General features: G+C 49.5%; 1 protein-coding gene and 1 long non-coding RNA gene across 18 annotated transcripts in view; one reads left to right on the forward strand and one right to left on the reverse strand.

The window, feature by feature from the left end:
* The window catches only part of PLEKHA7 (pleckstrin homology domain containing A7), a 219,632-nt gene extending 199,638 nt beyond the window's left edge, over window positions 1–19,994 (reverse strand). For all 16 annotated transcript variants that reach the window (XR_007404730.1, XR_007404729.1, XM_049099106.1 and 13 more), the window contains exons 1-3: window positions 19,859–19,994; window positions 19,689–19,765; window positions 19,537–19,594 (exon numbers count right to left, since the gene is read on the reverse strand). Coding sequence is in view for 14 of the 16 variants with exons in the window: in XM_049099106.1 (XP_048955063.1) it covers window positions 19,537–19,594; window positions 19,689–19,765; window positions 19,859–19,941 (218 nt within the window). In the remaining 2 variants the exon portion in view is untranslated. The remainder of the gene's footprint in view (window positions 1–19,536; window positions 19,595–19,688; window positions 19,766–19,858) is intronic.
* LOC112667691 (uncharacterized) overlaps window positions 19,829–23,065 on the forward strand; it is a 32,876-nt gene continuing 29,639 nt past the window's right edge. For both annotated transcript variants that reach the window (XR_003141249.3, XR_007404731.1), the window contains exon 1: window positions 19,829–19,910. This is a non-coding gene — a long non-coding RNA (uncharacterized LOC112667691). The remainder of the gene's footprint in view (window positions 19,911–23,065) is intronic.

Below are 23,065 nucleotides of genomic sequence, written 5' to 3' on the forward strand. Positions count from 1 at the left end.
AAATCTTAAAAAAAAAAATTCCCCAGAAGGAGTGACTGGAGGCCAGTATGGAGATAAATAAGAATACCATATGATTTCCCAAACTAGAGAGTAGACTTTGGGGACACCGAAGCCAGGGTACCCAAGGCCCATCCCTCTACCTCTCGGGCTACAGTTCCCTTGGGTATAGAGGCACCGCTCAGTGGCTAAAAAGCTTCTCGGCCAGAGTCCCAAGACAGAATAGCACAGGGTTCACCGAACCATTTAATAAATTCATTCAACAATTATCTTCTCTCACCACTACACAGAAAAAGTAACCACAAGAAGTTACGCATGTGTTAACTATCTCAATTGCTATTTTATATATATCTCAAAACATCAGGTGGTACATCTTAAATATATTCAAGAACCTTTGTGAATCATATCTAAATAAAGCTAAAAAATTATTTTCTAAACAGCTACTTGTTGCAACCACTATTTTAGACACTAGAGGTACCGTCTTGAGCAACAGGCACTCTCTGTGTCTTCACAGACATTAAATTCTAGTGGGAGAGACAAACAAATTAAAATATAATGTATCTGGGGACACCTGGGTGGCTCGGCGCTTGAGCATCTGCCTTTGGCTCCCGGATCGAGTCCCACATCAGGCTCCCTGTGTGGTGTCTGCTTCTCTTTCTGCCTATGTCTCCTCTACCTCTCTCTGTGTGTCTCTCATGAATAAATAAAATCTTTAAAAAAATAATATAAAATTAATAAAAATAAAAATAAAGCCTACTGTATCTGGATTGGCTGAGAACTCTAAAGAAAAAGAGAGGAAAGTTAAAGGAGGAGAAAGTGCTGGGGAAGAGGAGTCCGGAAAGGCCACCCTAAAAAGGTGACATGTGAGCAGAGACCTGAAGGAAGTGAGGAAGCAGTGGGCCATTCCAGATAAAGAGCACAGTGAGTGCAAAGGCCCAAAGGCTTGTTGTATTCACGTGTTGGAAGAACGGCAAGGAGGCCAACGTGGCTAGAGCAGAGCGGCAGGCAGAGAGAGAAGAAATGAGGTCGGAGGGGTAACGGGGGTGGGAACAGACGACACAGAGCCTCAAGGGCTGCTATGAGGACCTAGGATTCTGCTGTGTGTGAGATGGGACCCTTAGGTGGTTTGAGAGAGGTGACATAATCCAAATTCCACTGTAGAACAATCTCCAGCTGTTGTCCTGGGGGAAGGGAAGAGAAGCTCAGGGAATAGTTAGGAAGGTATTGCAACAGTCCGGCAACAGATGACAATAGCGTGGGCTAAGGTGGTCGCAGGTCATAGGTACAATCTGATTCCAGATATATTTCAAAGGAGAGATGGCAGGGTTTTAAAAGTTCCCTGGAAACGTGCCTGATGCTAAGTAGTAGGCATTACTGGCTGCTTGTACTGAGTAAACCAAAAGACAAGCTGAATTTGGTCTCCAGAGCCCCAGCCAGACATACAAGCGTGGAAAGTGCATCACTGCAGAGCTGCAGGCAGGATGCCATGTGACTCTGGGTTTGGGTGTGAAGAGAGAGCAGAAGCCAGGAGGGGCCTCTCCCTGCAGGACTCACCATCCTTCTCCCCCCACCTCTGAAGGGTTGGGTGGCTCATGGGCAAACTGCTCCTGCCTTTGAAAGGTGGAAGAGCTCCTTTACAAGGAAGCCAGTGAGGGAGCTCGGTGATCTGAGTCCCAGGCCTAGTGCCACTACCTTCCACTGTGTGACTCTGGGTAAGTCATTTGAGCCTGGGTCTCAGAGCCATGTGTGCAAATGAGAATCTTAACATACTACCTGAGGTGGCCTACAAGTGAATCAGAATACACCAACCACTCCTAGGTGTGTGACCTTGGATGTATAATTTCCCTGGGCCTCTGCATCCTCATCTATAAAATGGGAGGAAGAATACCTTTTAGGGATACCATGAAGGTTAAAGCAAATGATGTGTGAAAAATGTGGTGATGTTTGATCTGATATTTTTTTATTTTTATTTTTTTTAATATTTTATTTAAATATTTTATTTATTTATTCATGAGAGACAGAGAGAGAGAGAGAGAGAGAGAGAGAGAGGAGAGGCAGAGACACAGGCAGAGGGAGAAGCAGGCTCCATGCAGGGAGCCTGATGTGGGACTCGATCCTGGGACTCCAGGATCACGCCCTGGGCTGAACACAGGCGCCAAACTGCTGAGCCACCCAGGGATCCCTGATTTTTTTTTTTAAAGACTTTTTATTTATTCATGAGAGACAGACAGAGACACAAGCAGAGGGAGAAGCAGGCTCCTTGTGGGGAGCCTGATGCAGGACTCTACCCCAGGATCACGACCTGAGCCAAAGGCAGATACTCAACCACTGAGCCACCCAGGTGGCCCTATTTGAGCTGATCCTATTGAATCTCTTCTATGCCATCACCAACTCTGTCCACCTTTCCCACCTGCCCACTATGAGAGGAAGCCAAGGCATTACACTCAGCTTACACTCTTCCCTCCTGTCAGGCCCAGTACCAGGAGCCCATTCCCACAGACAAGCAAAACTTCCTGGCCCTCTTAAACACGGCTCGAGCTCACTAGAAACAATCATCACCCATGGGTCCTCTGTGGCAGCTTCTGCTCTCTCATTCCCAGGGGCTCTCCCTGCTGGTGACACCAGATTCACAGAGCCATCGTGAAGGCCTAGCAAGCACACAGTAGGTGCTGAATACGTGGTGGATAGGGATTATAGAAACAAGCACAGGGCACCCTCGCCAACACTAGATTGCAAGCCAGAAAAACATCCCCAGGCACAATGGTCAGAGGACTCCACTTCACATGCCTGTACATGCCATCTTCACAGTGTGTCAGACTCACAACCCCAGGTAAAGTTTATAAAGTCCTGCATGAGGACCTTTGGCAGATCCTGCATGGAAATGACCAGCTATAGAAATAATTCCTGAAGGCCTCAGAGAAATCAGACAGTCCAAAGGAAAATGAGGGAGAGGGCCTGAGAAAGTGAAAGCCTCCACTTTTACTCTTCCCTACTATCTCTGGGGGTATTTAAGGAAGTCAGAAGCCAGGGTGGGGTAACAAGGGAGGGGAAGGGTGTTACTATCTGTCGATAATTAAGCCCTTAAGGAATTAGGATACTCGGTGGGGAACTGATACCTAAATATAAAGAGTTTTTCCTCAAAATCTCCTTCAATTGGAATTGCTAAATACATAGGTTCCATTAACTTGACTTCTCCCCCCCCACTTCTCCCTTATTCACGCACCCCCTTTCCCCTAGAGGCACTGAGTACACAGCCTGGAAACCAGACTTCCTGTAAGCGGGGTAGGGCCAAGGTCACCTGCCACAGGACTTGTGTGCATCGCCCAGAGCCGAGGAGAGACCAGGTAAGCAGGGCGACAGTAAGGACGGCTCTTGCCCTTCCAGGGGGTCAGGTTTTAACTAGGTCACCCCTTGGACACTCACACCACCCACTCTTTATCTCCATCTCTTTCTATTTTAAGGCAGGAGTGCTGCCAAGCAGCGGTATGGGTTACCCAGCTTCTCCTCCTTTAGAGGCCAACCCCTCACCTGCTGGGTGGGATCCCTCATCAGGCTCCAGCCCTGCAGATGCCCAGCACCTCAGTATATCTTCTCCTCCTCCCCCACAACCCTGGTGGGGCCCTGGCCACACCCCTCCTCATGCCCTGGATCTGCACTGCCCCCAGGACCGAGCCCCAGCTCCTCGGAGCAGCGCTTTTCTGCACCTCCTTCCTCTTCTCACAACATCTTGAAAGTGTTGTGTTCTTACAGCTCTGCCCAGGCTGCTCCCCCTCCCTTGAAAAGTCAAATTTCCTCTTGTCATCCAACAAATCCCTGCTTTTCAAGATACAGTTCAGCCTCCCCTCGCCCACCAGAAAGCCATCCCTGGCCAGCTCTCCTCTGTGCCCTTCCAATCCCCAAGCTCTCCTTATCAAATCATTCGCACAGTATCATCTAGTTGTTCCTTGTCTGTGTCCCCACCGGAGATCAGGCTCCCAGGTTCCTGAAGGACAGCCATGGCACTCTGATTCACTGAGTGCTTACTATGTACCAGATACCTTCTGGGAGCCAGCAACCTAGCAGGGAACACAAAAGAGAGAGAAAATCCTGCCCTCGTGGAGGTCACCTTCTAGAGATAATAATGACCAACACACAGGATGTATTCAAGGCTATTCTGAGTACTTTATATGAACTCATTTCATCTCCGGCACAATTATTATTACCTCCATCTTACAGATGAGGAAACCGATGCTCCAGATTATCTAACCTGCTCAGAATTCACAAGCTAGTAAGTGGCAGGACAGGGATTCAAACCCAGGCAATCCCGTGCCACACCATGCTCCCGACACTGGGTCATTCTGCCTCTCGGTATTATGTTCTCCACTCTGCCCTACTCATTTTGCTATCCAGTGCCCAGGACAATGCTTGGTACACACAGGGTGCTCAGGTAAAGTCTGCTAAATGAAGAGACCCCTGAATGATGAATGCTAGTCCCTCTGAAACATCTGCTCCATGTCTTGTCCCCACTCAATCCCAATTCATAAAGCCCCCAAGTCTTCCCTGACTCCTCCAACCCCTGAATTGTTTCCTCCTGGACATTCCTCTCCGTGCTGCACCTATACTACTTACCTACCACTTGGTCACACACTATTTGACCATCCTGTCACCTGCAGCTGTGCAGACATCTTGCTTCACCAGATCCCTGGGCTCCCTGACATCCCACAGAGTGCAACAAATATGGTGCCAGTACATGGCAAAAATGGATACACAAATGCTAAACTGAATCCGGCCTCCCCTTTTTACTTTTCCATTATCACCAGAGCTATTTCTCCCCTCACCCAGGGAAGGCAAGCCAGAGCTTGGGTCAGATATGTTTACTATATTCAAACTGCCTAACCCTTTCAGCTGTAACAGCCAAGGTCATAATTAGGGTACAGCTGTGGTTAAAAACAGCAAGTACAGTTGGACATTTTTAACCCTCCGCAAAATGCATCAGGATGTTCAATGCCTTGTATCACAAAATGCCCGTAACTGAGAATCTGAGCTGGACAGTACACACAAGTACCCTCTGTATATATCAGAAGATAAGAGTCACTGTGGGATATAAGTCAAGGAATTACCCAAATATGCTTGGACCAATCAGCTATTACGGAAAAAAAACATTCATGTAAATATTTGCTAAAATTTACTAAATATACTATGCCCTGGGGACTGAGTATTTTACATGTCCATACTTCCTCAATCTACAATGTGGTTTATATCCTGACAAACTCATTGTAAATTGAAAATATTGAAGTCAGAGATGCCTGGGTGGCTCAGTGGCTGAGGGTCTGCCTCTAGCTCAGGGCGTGATTCCTGGATCCTGGGATCAAGTCCCACATTGGGCTCCCTGCATGTAGCCCGCTTCTCCCTCCGCCTATGTCTCTGCCTCTCTGTGTGTGTCTCTTATGAATAAATAAACAAATTCTTCAAAAAACAAAAATATACCTCACCTATCCAATGCCATAACTTAGGGAGCCTACCTTACATGTTCTCAGAACACTTAGGTGAGCCTACAATTGGGCAAAATCATCTGACACAAAGCCTATAATAAAATGTTGGAAATCTCATGTAATATATTGGATAATGTACCGAAAGGAAAAAAAAACACCCCACAATAATTGTATGAGTACAGAATGGTTGTAAGTCTATCAGTTGTTTACCCTCATGATCTCATGGCTGACTGGGAGCTGTGTTCACTGCTGCTGCCCAGCATTGCCAGTGTCGCAACACCTATTGCTAGCCTGGGAAAAGAGCAAAACTCAAAATTCAAAGTATGGTGTCTATCTATGATATGCAAATCTCTTTCCCATAATGGGAATGTCAAAAAATCATAAGTTGAACCACTGTAAGTCAGGGAATGTCTGTATTACTCTCATTTAACCACTACAAAAGACCCATGGGGCAGATACCAGCATTTGCCCCATTTTGTTCAGAGGTTAAATGACTTGCCTGAGTTCCACAGCCACAAAGTTGGGCTGCCAAACCTGTGTGCTCAATCACAACCCTATAGTTTCCCTACCTACCATGGAGCATGGTGAAACAAGCAAGCAGGGCTTAAAGGGACCATGGGAGGACCCCCCAATTAAGGACAGCTGGGAAAAAAAAAAAAAAAAGGACAGCTGGGGATGACCCCTGCCCTGCCACCTTACACCTGTACTGCGAGCTCCCTAATTTGCCTGTGCCTCATCTTCCTCATATGTAAAAATGAGAATCAGATAAGTATCTACCTCATAGGATTGGTAGTAGTATTAAATGAACCCCTGTCTATTAAGCCCTTAAAACAATGCATATGGTGAGCACTAGATAAACATTTGTAAAAAAAAAAATAAAAAAAAAAACATTTGTAAAACAAGCAAATATAGATGCAACAAAAGCAACTGGCTTCTCAGTGTGACAGTCCCTCTGCCCTAGCGCTCATCTTACTGAACCCCAAAACCAAGCCAAATCCAATACAGACCTTAAAGAAAAAAGCAAATTCTCAAACCTTTCCAGGGACTCAAGAAGACAATCAGCACCAACCAGTCCTCCCAGCCTCAAGGAGCAGCCTCAAAAGGCCCAGCAAGATCATCACACAACACAGTTATTACATCTTAAATCAGTGGGCTCCTCAGACACATGGAGCTTTTGAAATAAAAAGCATGTTCTTTGGATTCTAATTTAAATATCTATCTATTCACAGAATAGGAAGCCAATTACTTTCCTCTCCCCCAAAGAATTAATACCCCCACTGAGTTTTATAAACCATCTGGTACCAAACACACAAACACATCTATGCATTTTCAGGTGAGGAGGGCTGAGAGAAGCCAACTGAGCACTCTCCAGCTCCCACCCACACACCGGGGCTAAAAAAATGTAATTATTCAAGCCTTGGTAAATGGATGTAATTTCAGGTACCACCAATTCCATTTAGAAATGCATTAATGGGTGCAGTGATTATAGATATTTAGCCTCACAGCATTCATCTATTTCTTTAAATGCCCAGGTCAGAATGTGTTGAGAAAAAAAAAAAAAAAAAAAAATCTCTCCCAACAATTTCATGAGCAAGGAAGAAAACCTTTTCCCCTGGTAGGAACCCTGACCACAGACTTTGTGGTCAACTTACAACCTCAATTTGCTCTCAGTGCCAATCAACTCTCTCTTTGTACGTCGGCCAGTGTCAAAGAGGTTATGCCAAATGTCAGATCAACTAACCCACACCAATTTGGCTGAGGATTGGCTCTGTGCCTGACACTGTTCCCAGGGTGCTGGCGAGCTATTCCCGGCACTGAGTCACCATCCTGCCCCTGCCCCATCTCCCCCAGGACCAGCTCAGGGAAGACTGCAACACCAGACATCTCTACGACTTCCTCATCATCACCACTGTCTGCTGGAGCATCTATTCTCCCACGCAGGGTAACATTCCAATTTCTCAATTTAATTGCAGCCTCCTTGCCGGCTCTGGCTTTCAATGTCAATCACTCAGAACAACACACCCCTTACTCCAGGCCTTCCTCTGCCCTCAGAAGGATCTCTAAGTGGTCATGGGGTTCTGAGACCTAAGCAGATGGTAGTCCCTACAAAGTGGTCACCCACAAGACCAGCCTTACTACCTACCTCTAGGACTGCCAGCATCATCCGGGCAGAGGGAACAGCAGCACATTCCCAAACTCCATGGGGGAAACCAGAGGCCCACCAGGGGCCCGGGATCTACTCTGGCTAACAGGGTGGGCATTAACGGACAGCAGTGCCTACTGACACTTTCTCAAGGCCCTTCCCACTGCTTCAACCAATCAGTTCCAACAGAGGGCCTCCTGTAAATGAAAAGGCTCGCAAATGCCTGAGCACCTACCATGTGCCGAAAGGAGCTGCAGACAGGCCACCATATCAGATTCTCAATAAATTCTCAACAACACCAGGAAGGAAAGTAGCATTATTATTATCACACGATATCATTATTGTGGGGAAGCTGAAGCTCTGAGATGTTTTCACTTCCCGTGTCCATAGAATCACTCGTGGAACTTGTAATAATGCTGATTCCCTGTCCCAACCCCTGAAAGTTTTGACTCAGCATTTCAGAACAGTCACTACTTCATGTCTGCCTCACTACTCCTTCGTCAAGTGCTCTGGCATAGGTACCAGGGTTCATTACCTCCAAAGAAAAAGCTAGATGCCTTGCCAGGCAATGCAAACACTAATACTAACACCATGGAACCGTCTCACCAGGAGGTGGGGCTGGAGGATGAAAGAGGAATAGATCAAAACTGCCCATTTGGAAAATGTGTTGATCATAAGCCCAAGACACCTATTCATTTTCTCGCTAGTTGGACACATCCACACAGGGCTTCAAAGATGAAGAATCATTTCTTTCATATTTAGGCACCAACGATTTAGTGCTCAGCTTCTTTTTGAAGACAAGTCTCAACAAGAAAACACACTTCTCTCTCCTGCTAGCCTTATCTTAGGAGATTTCCCCCAAAACAATGAACCACAGCTCTCTCCTGACTGTGCCACACTTCACCACAGAAACAGGCTTCCTTTCTAGGAGTAGTAATAATAATAGTTCATTCTTACACAGCAAGTGCAATTTGCCAGGCACTATCCTTAAGTCAACAGTAGAGTCGTTGTCCCCATTCTACAGATGAAGAAACCTCTGAAGAGGCTTAAGTGACCTGTCTAAGCCGGCTGCAGAGACCCTGGTACTCAGACTCCAGAATTCATGTTTTATAACCCCCAAGCAGCATCACCCCTCAGACACTGGAGTCGGGGAACCCCTAGGACAATATCCCCAATTACACCACTCTCCTGAAGCCCAGCTACTAGTGAAGAGTATTATCCAGACCCAATCCCTATGCCTCAACTCAGCACCGGGCTCTTCAAGACACAGACAAGCACACACATACTTTACCTTCGCCCACAGCCCCTAGTTCCTAATTTCCTCCAATGGCCTCTCTTGCCTTGGGCTGCCCATTGCTCTGCCCCATGGCTGCCTGGCCTTTCTCACATTCAACCTCTGAAGCTCCCTAGGGCCTGTCCTCAGGGCCCCCACCCCCAGTCACCTATACTGAAATTGTCTAGTGTCCCTCTCTCCTCCTGGACTGGGCACGGCTGAAGGGCAGAGATGATGTTAGCTATTTCTCTTCACAGCACCCAGTGTGGAAACTGGCATATAGCACATGCTTCATCAGAGTCTGGTGACCCAACAGATGAATCCTGGAACAAAAGCCTCTCATTTAACTGTCCCTCCAATAAGGTGTTCACCACTCTTCAAGGTGGCCCACTGGTTCCATCTGTGGACATCCACAGACAACACAGTTTGTAAGTAAAGAGGATATGATCGTTGCAAAGGTGACTGCACTAACCTACAACATTGCTCTGGCTCTACTCCTCCTGGGAAGGAGACTGTCTCACCTCCCACTTTACCCAGGGGGAGAGAACACTGGAGGTTGTGTAGCCAGGGGCCTGGGTAGAGGGCTTGAATGGGCCCTCTGCCTCCTCCACCCCTGAGCGCACTGCACCCCACCTGCACTGTTGACTGTTCCAGGGAAGCACAAGAGGCAGCCAGCAGCCTCTAAAAGAGACTGCATGCTAACTCCAAGCTGTCAGACCTCGAGAGGGTCAGGGCTCAACCTTGGCAGAAAAAGCCCCTGAGAAACCCTGAGAACACTGGCCGTGACGCTGGAAACACTCTTCTGGCAGAAGCTGAAAGAGACGGCCTGGCTATAAGCAGGCTTAAGAGGCTCATCAGCCCCTAAGCTGTGGTCAGCTGACATGGTACGGGGGCGGGGGGGGGGGGGCACTCTCCCAGAGCACCAGGGACCTGCCCCCTGTCCTGCCTAGGGACCATCCAATCCACCCATCACTCATCTACCCTGCAGGAGACTTTCTGAATGAGGCCCAAAGGGTCGTGAGGGAAAGTACAGAAGACCAATTTGGGGGGAGGATTCAGTATAGAGGGAGTGGCAATGGGAGTCAGAAGACACCATGGTAGAAACAGTACACAAATGTGGAGCCAAGATGACTCAGGTTCTAAGTTGCAGCTCCCCTACTGATGCTCTGGCATCAGTTAGATCTTTTAACCCCTGTCCCTCCCCCAGCCTCCACTGCTTGATCTGTAAAATGAAGCTAAAAAGATAATAAGAATACCTGCCTCTAAAAGGAATGTATGTGTTTTTCAACTATAGAGTACCATGAAGATTATTACTGTTGACATCTGTGGCCCAGGCAGTACCAGACCATAAGTCTGTCCTTCAGCAGTCAGAGCCGATAACCAGGTGGCTACCCAGATTAAAGAGCAGACATCTGTGCAGCCTTCTAAATGCCCAGGAAACAGCCAACTCAGGAGCGTTTTCACACCTCATTACCCTGGGCTCTTGGTCCCTAGGTCCCTGCAGCCTGGACAAGGTACTGTGGCCTTGGGACAGCATAGCCCTGATGGTCAAGGTTAGTGTTGTTTTTTTAATTTTTAATTTGGAAATCATTTTAAACTTAGTGAAAAAGTGCAAGAACAGCACCCCTCACCCAGCCTCACCCATGGTTAACACGTTGCTCCATCTGCTCTATCATCTGCTCCCCTCAAAACAAACACACACACACACACACACACACACACGAGTTTTCTCTCAACCTTTTGGAGCTGATACTTCCGTATCTCCCAAGAATGAGGACATCCTTCTAATAACCATAATGGTTATAGTTTTTATTGGTCCAAATCCTGAGTTGAGTCCTACAGTTTGCATGCTCCTGACCCAGGCAACCCCAGTTCGAGGGTACCAGATATCTCCAGCAGCAGTTGAACGCAATTGGGATTCAGAATTCACATTTCCACCCCATCTCATAGTTGTGTGGTTGTACAAAAAGAAACTCACATTTACTGGGCATTTGTACTAGCACTTGCTTGGCACATTTTCCATTAAATAATTAATGTAATCCCCACATTGATCCCCATTTCATTGGTGAGGATGCAAGGCTTAAAGGGAGTAGGTAACCTACCAAGGACAAGGAGCTTTAACTGGTGGAACTGGAGTCAGAAGCTGGAAATCCAGAGCCAATGCTCCTACACCACCTCCACACACACACACAACCACCACATACACAGTACCTATACATTTTTCTGCATGATAAAGCTGCCTGGCTATGCTCTGGCTTCTAGAAAAACCCAGCCAGCATCCAAGTGACCCAGAGTAGGCTGGATGGGAGACAGAGAGGAGGTCTGACACAACTCAGTCCAGGCAAAAAATGACCCGAGGTCACAACAGCTGCTAATGTCTTCCTCAGGGCCTATACGTCCCCCTTTGGAGATGTATGGCCCAGAGAGGCTGGAAGGCCAATGAGCAGTCCCCACACTCCCCTGTCCCTTAAAATGAACAGGGGAGGGATCCCTGGGTGGCTCAGCCCAGGGCATGATTCTGGAGTCCCAGGATCGAATCCCACATCAGGCTCCCTGAGTGGAACCTGCTTCTCCCTCTGCCTGTGTCTCTGCCTTTCTCTCTCTCTCTCTCTCTCTCTCTCTGTGTCTCTCATGAATAAATAAAACCTTTAAAAAAAAAAAATGAACAGGGGAATTGGTGTCCCGGGAATACATATTTCTGTTCAGGAAAACACAAAGCCATACAATGAACATGATACATCCTGCCAAAGCACTGATCTTAATGGAAGATATGGAAAGAGATTTTATAATAAGTCTACATAAATTTTTGGGTAGTACCCACATTTTGATGACGTTTCCTACCATCCAATCTCCCAGGCAAGTTCGCCTTCATCCTCTTCTGACACTCAGCTGTGGTTGCAAAGTCTGAGAATCCTGGGACTGAGACAACACATGTCCACCTCTTCTCCGCACTCTGAAGAGGCTGAACTAACACAGCGTGAGGCTTTACGAAGTCACTTAATCGCTCTGAGCCCACTTTTCTGCACTAAAAAATGCAATAACTGTGAGCCTCCAACCAGATAATGTTCGTGAAGCACTCTGTAAACAATAAAACATTAACCCCAAACACTTGTCATTTCAGAAAATTGGGAACAAATGTTTTGACAGCCATTTAAAAGCAACAGGCAAATAAAACCATATTCCTCCGTGTTTCTCCCTCTGCCAATATTTACCTAAGACACCATGCCAGTTTACTGAGCAGAGATTCTAACCCATGCTGTCTTCCGAAGAGATGGGAAAACTGGAGCAAGCACCTCATTAAATCACCAAACAGTCCACATTCTGATGTGCTTTCTCAAGTAGACTCCATTTTCCCGAAGCCCTAGTTTATTTTATTTTTTTTAATTTTTATTTATTTATGATAGTCACAAAGAGAGGGAGAGAGAGAGGCAGAGACACAGGCAGAGGGAGAAGCAGGCTCCATGCAATCGGGAGCCCAACGTGGGATTCGATCCCGGGTCTCCAGGATCGTGCCCTGGGCCAAAGGTAGGCGCTAAACCGCTGCACCACCCAGGGATCCCCCTGAAGCCCTATTTTAAGAAGCCCAAAGTTTCCTCCCATAAATATCATGAGAATAGAGTTCCACCAATGCACGTGAAACCTCCACACACCCTCTCCATACACACAGCATTGGAAATTGGGCATAGCACCTCTCCTCACCACCCTCCCCTGTCCTTTCTCTGAAGCACACCCGGCTCAGGGGTAAACAGCCTTAAGAGCAACTTGCAACCGTTTCTCCTAAAGAGGTTTTCCCAGATCTTTTCTGGGATGGTTTTGAGAGCGTGGTACAAATCACGGCTCCTAATCCTTCCTTCTGCTTTCTGCACAACACCGCTGTTGTTCCTTTTGTACAGGACCTAACACTTCAATCCCTGAGCCAGTTTTCACTCTTGATAAAACAACCAGGAAATGAAACGTAAAGTGTGGGATTATGCCAAAACTGGCCAAGCTGGGGGAAGCTTTTCTTAACCTTCAACAAGAGGTTTCAGCATTTCCATTTTAAATAGATGTGAGCCGCCATTTCCCAGAAATTCTTTGCAGAATTGTTGCTTTCTGGTTTGAAATCAAGTTTCTGGAACTGCTGTTCCAGGCAATGAGAAAGATGACAAATGAGAAAGAGGGCAAATAAATGAACCAAAAGTTTGGCACTCTACAAGACGAATTCCACTAACATGAAGTTTAACATTTCTCTGGGGAGAAAAATGTGGCAGACAGGAAATAAAGGGGGGGCCTGGAAAACTGTCCCTTGGATGATGGCATAATTAAATCTCAGGAGGGCACCTTCCTGGGCCTTCCAGTATTCACAGACTTTTCCAAAGGGCCTTCTGTACTTGGTGCCTACGCCCCATTGGGGTACCCCTCTGGACCTTCTGTCTTCCCTGGTTTAGCCTTCATTCCCCAATTCCTCTTTCCTTTTAATTTCAGAGAAAATGGGTTTGCTGAATACAAAAACACACTGTACATACTTAGCATTATCTCTAGAAAAGTAACTCTTCTGAAGGAGGCTTAAAGCCTTGGCTCAAGAGTGGTCCCAACTCCCTGCCTCTATGGGACAAGGTCTTAACTACCTATTCCCAGGTACCTAGAACCCCAAGCCCCACACAGCCTCCCTGCTCCTCATGCCTGTCCAGGAGAGACTGAGAACCAGTACTCTTACCTTGTGCTATCTTGGAGTGAGCATGGTGGTGCTGGTGGTGGCTCAGCACACAAGGTCATCACCCAGATGTTTGCATTCAAAATATTCCACAAAACAGAGATGAACCTGAGAGTCATGCTAATAATTTGATTTTTTGACTTTGAATAGCAAATTAAAAAACACCATGAAAAACTGGGGGGGGGAAACTACAGAAGAAAGGGAAAAGGTTTACACTTTAATATCTTTAGTGGGCACCTTTTTCCAGGTTTTTAGAACAAGTAGCCTTGCACTTTCTTTTTTCACTGAGTCCTGCAAATCATGTAGCCACACAGGACCTGCTGTGGTCCAAAGAACTAGAGAGGGAAAAGTCAGTCTTGGTCTAAGCCTCAGAAAAGTCTTTCCCAAGAGCCTCACTGGCCTCACTTGGGGCTGGACACCCACAAGGAGAATGACACCTACATAGGATGCCCCTGTAAATCTCCAAAGCTAAAACCAAGGGACTTAAAGTTAGAAGAGACCTTGTGTAATCAGCTGCTTTCTGCCCAAACCCTAGAGCCAACTCACAGAGGACTCCAGGGCCTGGCAACCAGGGAGGGAGAGAATTAGGGAGGGAATGCCAACAGATGTCCCATTCCCCAGATGCAGAGCATGAGGTTATGAGGTGAAGGAGCCACAGGAGGCCAGGTTCTTCCTTCAAATGCTGTTCTTGGCAGCAAGCAACTATCTCTAGGAGGGCTGGGATCCAAGAACCAGCCTTGACAGGCATGGTTCCTAGTTGCTTTGCTTCTGTCACCTTACCCAGCCTCTCCTAACCCCTGATCTCCTCTCCAGCAAGTTTTCTAAAACCTGGAATAACTACTAAACTCACTGAGTCCCTTAAAACACTACTGCTTCAATAAATACCAAGACCCTATTCAGAGCCCAGCACCAAGTCTCAGAGATGTAGAACAGGGTACCAGTCTTCAAGCGACAACCTTGGTCCAGACAGGGTGGCCAACACCCCCTCTTCTCTCCATTCATCCTCTTTATTGACTCAGGACCTATACAAAGCCTGCTGTAAGGAGAACCCAACCCACAGAGTGCCACAAAACCCCCGAAAACCAGCCCAGTGCTAACACTCTTCCTCACAAGACCTGTTCTAGAACTTTACCCTCATGGATCTCATATTTGAAAAGGCTCCTCTGCCAAATTTCTTTTACTAATTAATAATTAATGTCTTGGGCAGCCCAGGTGGCTCAGCGGTTTAGCGTCGCCTTCGGCCCAGGGTGTGGTCCTGGAGACCCGGGATCGAGTCCCACATCAGGCTCCCTGCATGGAGCCTGCTTCTCCCTCCGCCTGTGTCTCTGCCTCTCTCTCTTTCTCTCTCTCTCTCTCTCTCTCTCTCATGAATAAATACATATATTTTTAAAAGATTTTATTTATTTATTTGAGAGAGAGAGAGAGAAAGCAAGAAAGAGAGAGGGGCAGGGGGAGAAGTAGACTCCCACTGAGCAGTGAGCCTCATGTGGGGATCAATCCCAAGACCCCAGGATCATGGCCTGAGCCAAAGGCAGAGGCTTAACCAACTGAGTCACCCAGGTGCTCCTAGAGTATAAGTCTTCTTAAAGAGGATATCAGCATCACCAAGTCTAGAATTAGGGGAACCAGGAGTAAACTCCTTTTATGTTTTGCCCCTAATCCAAAATTGAACTCAAGTGCAGAAATCAAAATTAAAATGCACCTGCCTTAGCTCAAGTTTTTCTGCTTAAAAATGTACTCCGGGGCGGCTGGCTCAGTTGGTAAAGCATGAGGCTCTTGAGCTCAGGGTCATGAGACTGGATTTTCTTAAGTACAGCAGAGTTAAAGAATCTTGTATTAAAAGAAACTATAAAAAATAAAGAAAGAAATGTACACTGAAGAGTACCAAACATCCACTAAATATCAGGAGCAAGTGATACATCCTGAAAACCTTACACAACTTTCCAGACCAAGGACCCACTGGGGAAAATAAAACCAGCTGTCCCAATGCTTTGTCCCTCTAACTGAGCCACATTAGAAGAAGAACCCCCAAAAATAGAACATTCTGAAATTATCACAGCAAATCTAAGAAAGCTGACTGACTGATTTTTTTATGTAAGGAAAAGGAGAACAATTACTCCCAAACCCTCAGTCTCTCAAGAAGTTGTCTCAGGGGGCACCTTCGGCTCAGGTCGTGATCCTGGGGTCCCAGGATAGAGTCCCACATCAGGCTCCCTATAAGGACCCTGCTTCTCCCTCTGCCTATGTCTCTGCCTCTGTGTGTGTGTCTCATGAATAAATAAATAAAATCTTTAAAAAAAAACAAAAGTTGTCTCAGAAGGAGCAAGAAAACACAGTTGGCTGCCACAGTGTCCCAGCCCCCCTGTATGGCTGGCCTTTGAAGGTCGGGGACCTGTCACACGCTGCTTTCCCTAGGCCTGGGATGACCCTGGGGAGTGGGGAGCCAGGGCTTGCTATAGGATAATCACTAGGAACTTCACGGAGTCACCACAGAAGAGTCAGCAAAAGAGAGAAGGTCAGGGGGCTGTGGCAATGGCTGACAGAGTTCTACCCAGCCCTCAAGCCCCCCAGCTCAAGACTTAGTACTCCCCCAGCCTAGTACTTCATGGAAAAGACAGATACCATCAGACAGAAATACCCACATCTCCCCTCACCAAACCTGCCAACCTCCTAGCATGGGCTCTGGCATGAGCATCCCTCCCTCCTGTCATGCAGATGAAAGGCCCTGTTCCAAGGATGCCTGGGTGGCTCAGTGGTTGGGCATCCGCCTTCAGCTCAGGGTGTGATCCCAGGGTCCTGGGATCCCGCATCGAGCTGCCTCCGAGGAGCCTGCTTCTCCCTCTGCCTGTGTCTCCGCCTCTCTCTCTGTGTCTTTCATGAATAAATAAATAAAATCTTTAAAAAAAAAAAAAAAAAGGCCCTGTTCCCAGCTGGGACCACTGAAACCTAAGCCCTGGATCCCCCCTCTCACCTTGTCAGAGACACTGCTCCAGGAACTGCCCTATCTCCTTCCTGCATCATCCATTTCTCTCTCTCTACTGGATCATTCCCAAGGAACAAAACATGCTCTCTCATCTCCCCACTAAATAAACAGGACACCTCCCCCACCTCAAACCCACAACCTCCCCAATCCTCAGTGAATGTCTCAAACCCTCTTCATAAGAAAATTACCCAAAAGGTTCACCTGTACTTATGACCCCAACTCTGCACCCCATATTTTCCCATCCACCTACTCCAGTCAGGTTCTGTCCTTTAAGCTTCTATGAACCCCTCATTCTACTGGGGTTTCTCCTAACTTCTCAATCTCCTTTGCTAGATCCACCTCTTTTCCCAACCTCTAAACACTGCTATGTCTCAAGGCTTAGGTCATCTTTCCTGTCTACACTCTCTTCCAAGGTGAGTTCAACCAATCCTGTGGCCTTGAATACCACCTATAATACTCAAATACACCTCTGCAGTCCTCTCTCTCTCTCTCCTGAGCTTCAGATACATCCATCCGACTACCTGACATACTCATATCTCAAATGTCAAGACAAGATCTTATGCGCTCCCTCACTCCAAAGCTGCTCCTCCCCCCAGCCCTCCCATCTGAGTGATATGAGTACCATCCACTCAGGTGCTCAAGCCTCTGGGAGTCGTCTTTTCTCTTCCTCTCACAGACTGCATCCAAATCAACAAGCCTGAATATGACCACTTCCCTTCATCTGCAGGGCCACACCCTCAGTCAAGTCATCATGTACTCTTGCCTGGACTACAGCAACAACCCGCTACTACTACCCTGCCCGCTACAGTTACCCACCTACATAGAGTCCACTATACAGCAGGTAGCATGATCTTTCTAAAAATGCATATCAAATCACATTGCTCCTCTGCTTAACACCCCCCTCCCCTAGTGATTTCCCACTGGGCTTAGAATAAAGTTTAAAAACTCCCTGCCCTGGCTCATAAAGTTCTACACCATTTGCTCTCTCCTATCTGTAACCTCTTCTCTTGCTACTTTCTCCCTTGCTCACCACATTCCAGCCACACTGGCCTCTCGGTTCTTTGAACTTGAAGCTCTTTCTGCCTTGAAGCCCTTGCCCTGGCTGGTCTCCTCCAGAAATGCTTTGCCGTCTCATCAACACAAAGATGGCTCTTCCCTGTCATTCAAATTTTACCATAAATGTCACCTATTGAGAAACACCACTACTGACCTCTCAATCCAACACCACTACTCAGTCACTTGATATCACACTACGTTATTTTAATTTTCTGCACAGTAGTCACCATTGACATTATTCTTTTTTTTTTTTAAGATTTTATTTATTTATTTACGAGAGACGCAGAGAGAGAGAGAAGAGAGGCACAGACACAGGCAAAGGGAGAAGCAGACTCCATGCAGGAAGCTGGACGTGGGACTGGATCCTGGGTCTCCAGGATCACGCCCTGGGCTAAAGGCGGCGCTAAACCGCTGAGCCATGGGGCTGCCCTATTCTTGTTTTGTTTTGTTTTGTTTTAAATAAATTTTTATTTATTTATGATAGTCACACACACAGAGAGAGAGAGAGAGAGAGAGGCAGAGACACAGGCAGAGGGAGAAGCAGGCTCCATGCACCGGGAGCCCGACGTGGGATTCGATCCTGAGTCTCCAGGATCGCGCCCCGGGCCAAAGGCAGGCGCCAAACCGCTGCGCCACGCAGGGATCCTATTCTTGGTTTTTAACTTATTTTCTGCTCCCTCTCCCCACTAGACTGCAAGCCCCCTGAGCATCCAGACCTTGTCTGCCTTACTCACTTCTGTGGTTCCAATGCTTAGAATAATGTGTGGCACACGAGGAGAAATCTAATAAATATTAATAAATGCAGTTATGACCAGCCAGGCCCATGACTGAGGGGCTCTGAGGTCTTCACCAGCTCCCCAACTTCTCTCTCAAACACAGACATGAGGCAGGACCCCAGCCAGAGCCCTAGTGTTCAGTTGTACACATCTCATCCACCAGGATTTCAAACATCCTGCAAGAGCCCAAAGTAGGGAGGGGGGATCCAGGATCTTCCGAGACCATCAAGCTCCGACTATGCTGCTCTACTACTGACGAGCAGCGCTTCGAGCTGGTGGACTCGCAGCCCCCCCTTCCCCCCCAAGTGACGCTACTTGTCAGACCACCGTCCAGCCGCAGCCCTTGGCTAGTTCATTCATTCCGCACACGAGGATTTCCCGAGGGCCTACTCTGTGCCAGGCCCCGGGCTGAGGACCAAGCGCAGCTTCCGACTGCCGGGGGTCGACTGGCGAGCACGCCGGCCGGGTGCTCCAGCGAGACAACAGGTACCCGCCGCGCGCGGGAAAGTTCGGGCCGGAGCGCGGGGGCGGCGGGGCGGGGCCCTAACCTAGCCCCGGGGCCGCAGCTCCGCACGCCCGGGTCCGCGGCCACCGGCGGGGCGCGACGCCCGCGGGCTTTGCCTGAACGAGTGCCGCTCGGCTCCAGGGGGCAGGAGTGACCGTCCCGCCGGGCGCCGCGGGGGTCCGAGCAGCACCTCGGGCTGAGGGGCTCCCTCCCCGCCCCCACCGCACCCCGCACCCCGCACCCCGCGCTCCAGGCGGGGAGGGGGCGCGGTCCCGACGCCGCACCGTCGCCCCAGGAACCAGGTGGACGCCCGAGGCCTCTCCCGGGGGTTCCCTGCGCCTCTCCCCGCCGCGCTCCGTCCGGGACCCCGGGCGCAAGTCCTAGCTCCACGGGCCCAGCCCGCGCCGCCGCCGCCGGGGCCCTAACCCCGCGCCCGAATCCCGCCCGGGTGCAGGACCCGGGGTGCTGGGGGGGGGGGCAGCCGGCGGCCCCGCCCGGACCCCGCGCCCAGGACCCCAGCGGGGCGCGGCCGCGGCTCTGTGCGCGCCCAGCCTCTCGGGCCGCGCGGGCGGGGACGGCGGGGACCCCGCGCACAGCACAGGTGCGGGCGGGAAGCGGCGCGGCGCGCGGGCCACTCACTCGATGAAGTAGCTGGCGCCCTCCTCCGTGAAGCCCTCCTCCCAGCCGCGGGGCAGGTCTGCGGGAAGCAAGAGAGCCGGGTCAACCTGGAGCCCCCGGGCGCCCCCAGCCCCCAGCCCCCAGCCCCCAGCCCCCGCCGGCCCGGCCCCCACCTGAGCGGATCATGTGGCCCGAGTTGACGGGCTCCCCGGTGCGCGGGTGCAGCCAGGTGGTGCGGCGGAGCTCGTCGCTGCGGAGAGAGGTGCACCTGTTAGCGCCGCCGCCGCGCCCCCGCCGCGCCCCCGCCCCCGCCCGCGCCCCCGCCCGCGCCCCCGCGCCGCACTCGATGAAGAAGACGCGGCCGTCCCGGCACACGCCGTAGGACCAGTGCTCAGGTAAAGTGTCCCGCCCGACCGCCGCCGCCATGTTCGCCGAGCGCGGAGCCGCCGCCGCCGCCGCCGGGAGAGGGGGAGGGGGCGGGGGCGGGGGCGGGGGGGGAGGGGGCGGGGCGGCGGGCTCGGCCTGCGCGGGCCCCCGCGGCGCCCCGGGGCGCTCCATCGCGGCGCGCGGCTTGGTCCCGGGAGCCCCGAGCGCCTGCACGGCCGCGGGACTCGGCCCGACCCGAGCGCGGCGGCCGCGGCCTTTGTCCCCGTCCCGGTCCCCGTCCCCGTCCCCGCCCCCGCCCCCGCCCCGCCGCCCCCGCCCCGCCGCGCGCCCCTTGCCCGGAGGCCCCGCCGAGACCCGGGCGGGGCCCAGGGCCGCTGCCGGGGCGCGGCGGGCAAACTCCGGGGAGCAGGTGCGCCCCGAACCCACACACACCCGACCCCCACCGCGGACCTCCCGCCTCCGGGAAACCGAACTCCGCTTTCTGGCCCGCGCAGATCGGAACAGGTTGCATCCATATTGGGCAGCCTCGGTGGTTGTTTTTTGTTTTTTTCCTTCCGCTGTAAAATAAAGTTTATAGTAAGTATCACGAGGGATTGTCGTGTAGAGTATGTGAAGTCACAAAGCTGGAAAGTGCTTAACTGGCCCCTGGCCCCCGGCAGGTGGCCCACGAATACCGGCCAAGCGAGATTTTATTTCCCCAGGTTTGCAGCTGGGAGACGAAGAAGGAGGGTGCAGGGTCCTCCCCCCCCCCCCCCCCCCCCACACACACACACACAGCCCCGAAGTTGCTGGGATCCTAGGCTTCTGTCTGCCTTTAGTTCCTGTCAAGTGACAGACGCTGTGGACCGGCTGCATCTCCTCTATCTTTAGAAGAGCAGAAGCGCCAGACTGGGCCTCTCTGGGGCCTCTGGAAAGTTCTTTACATGGCTGGAGCCTTCTCACAGTCAGGCCTATGCTGGAATCTCAGCTCCTGGGGGATCCCTCCCCTGACCCCTTTGATCCAAAGGGGACCTCTTCCCTCCTCCCTCCACTGTCTATTCCATTACGTGTATACACTTAGTTGGCATCCTTGTGCGTGTGTGTGCTTATTGTCTATGTTGTAGGCTGAGCTACCAGCAACAGGCTAAAATGTCAGAGGGCGGAGAGGAGGGACCTAGTTCTGTCTCATATACTGCCACATTCCCGGTGCTTAGAGCAGTGCCTGACTCGTGTACACGTTCAATAAATGTTGAAAAAGTGCCTAAGACACACTCCACACTGGCACCCCTGTATGCTGAGCGCAGACAGAGGGGAAGCTAGACTCTGGGAGATGTCAAGCCCAACCTTCCAGAGGTATAGGCTGCAGTTGGTGGGGAGAGGCTCCCAGGAGACTCTAGGTAGCCTAGGCACTGTTATTCAGAAAAGCACCCCAAGCAGGTGGAAACCAGTTGTGCCCAGAAAGAATGGTCAGGTTTGAATGAGAAGAGAGCACCCCAGAGGGAAAGGATGGGAGAGCAAACACAGGCTCATGGGAAGGGTATGGGATGTTGAAGAGATCATAAAGGTGCCCATCCTTGAGAAGACAGTGGTGTTGGGGAAGGAGACTGTTACGAGTTAAAAAAAAAAAAAGGGGAGTTGGTGTGATTGTGGAGACCACTGACCACTTGACCACTGAATACTTGTTTGAGGGGGCCTCCTGCCTTTGAGGAGGTTCTTCAGCAAATGACAATGAGAAAGTTGTGTTTTTATTCTTAATATTAATTTAAAATAATGAAATGGCAAAGGATATGAACATAGTTCATAGAAAAGTAATACCAGTGGATTCTAAACAAATGAAAGGATACTCAACCACCTCCTAATAGGAGAAATGCAGATTAAAGTTAAGGTTAAGATACTAGTTCTTAGATATCATATTGGCAAAAAAATGTGCATTGTAGAGAAAGACATTCTTTGTTGGTGGGATTATAAAATGGTTGCCTCTTTGAAGGTAATTTGGCAACAGCTATTACAACTTAAATGCATATACTTGTTGACCTACCTATTCCACTACTAGAAATTTATCTTACATTGGTGCTCACACAGAGACACAAAGACCTGTGTACCAGTGTATTCGCTGCAGCACAGTCAATAGTTAATAAAGGATTCCACACAACCTAAATATCTATCAAAAAAGAATAGGTTTGTATGGTGATGGATGTTAACTAGACTTATTGTGATATTTTGCAATATCATTTGTATATATTGTTGTACACCTAAAATTAATATATTGTGATTATCATATAATGATATGTCATTATATGGAGGAAAAACACAAATTGACATAATATATGTCATTATGTTGTACGCCTGAAACTAATATAATGTCATGTGTCAATTATGCTTCAATTAAATAGAAAAGAAAAGGTTAATTATATTATGTCATACTCCTACAATGGGAGGCTATGCTACTGTTAGAAACAATGAGCTGGGCAGCCCTGGTGGCTCAGTGGTTTAGCGCCGCCTTCAGCCCGGGGTGTGATCCTAGAGTCCCAGGATCGAGTCCCACGTCGGGCTCCCTACATGGAGCCTGCTTCTCCCTGAGCCACTCAGGCTGCCCTGGTATACTACTATCAATGCATAGGGAGCAGGGATGCCTGGGTGGCTCAGCAGTTGAGTGTCTGCCTTCGGCCCAGAACATGATCCTGAAGTCCCGGGATCAAGTCCCGTATCAGGCTCCCTGCATGGAGCCTACTTCTCTCTCTATGTCTCCGCCTCATGAATAAATAAATGAAATATTTTTTTTAAAAATGTATAGGGAGCATCATGGCTGAATAAGATACCCCTGTTTGTGTCCCCACCCACCCCCAACAACAATAATTTGGCATCCATGTATGGACAAAAGTACTTTTCTGGAGGACGTGGAATCCAGCACCATATGTCAAGGGACCTAGGCAGAGTCTCACCTACATGTTGCATTGGGCAATAGGCATACATACCTTGGTCCCACTGTGGACCCTGCAGTGGCCCATGAACCAACCCCAACCCCTCTCAGCCATGGTCCAGGAGCCCCTGGAAAGCACTGTCTTGGATAATCACTTACCGATGAGAGAGTCTTTGCAGAAGTCCCGGTTTCGAATGAAGAAGTTCCAGCACGGAGCTGGAGGAAAAACACAAGTTTAGGTGCATTGAAGAAGGCAGCTACTGG

This window comes from Canis lupus, chromosome 21, assembly GCF_003254725.2.
Source record: "Canis lupus dingo isolate Sandy chromosome 21, ASM325472v2, whole genome shotgun sequence".
NCBI classification, from domain to species: Eukaryota; Metazoa; Chordata; class Mammalia; order Carnivora; family Canidae; genus Canis; species Canis lupus.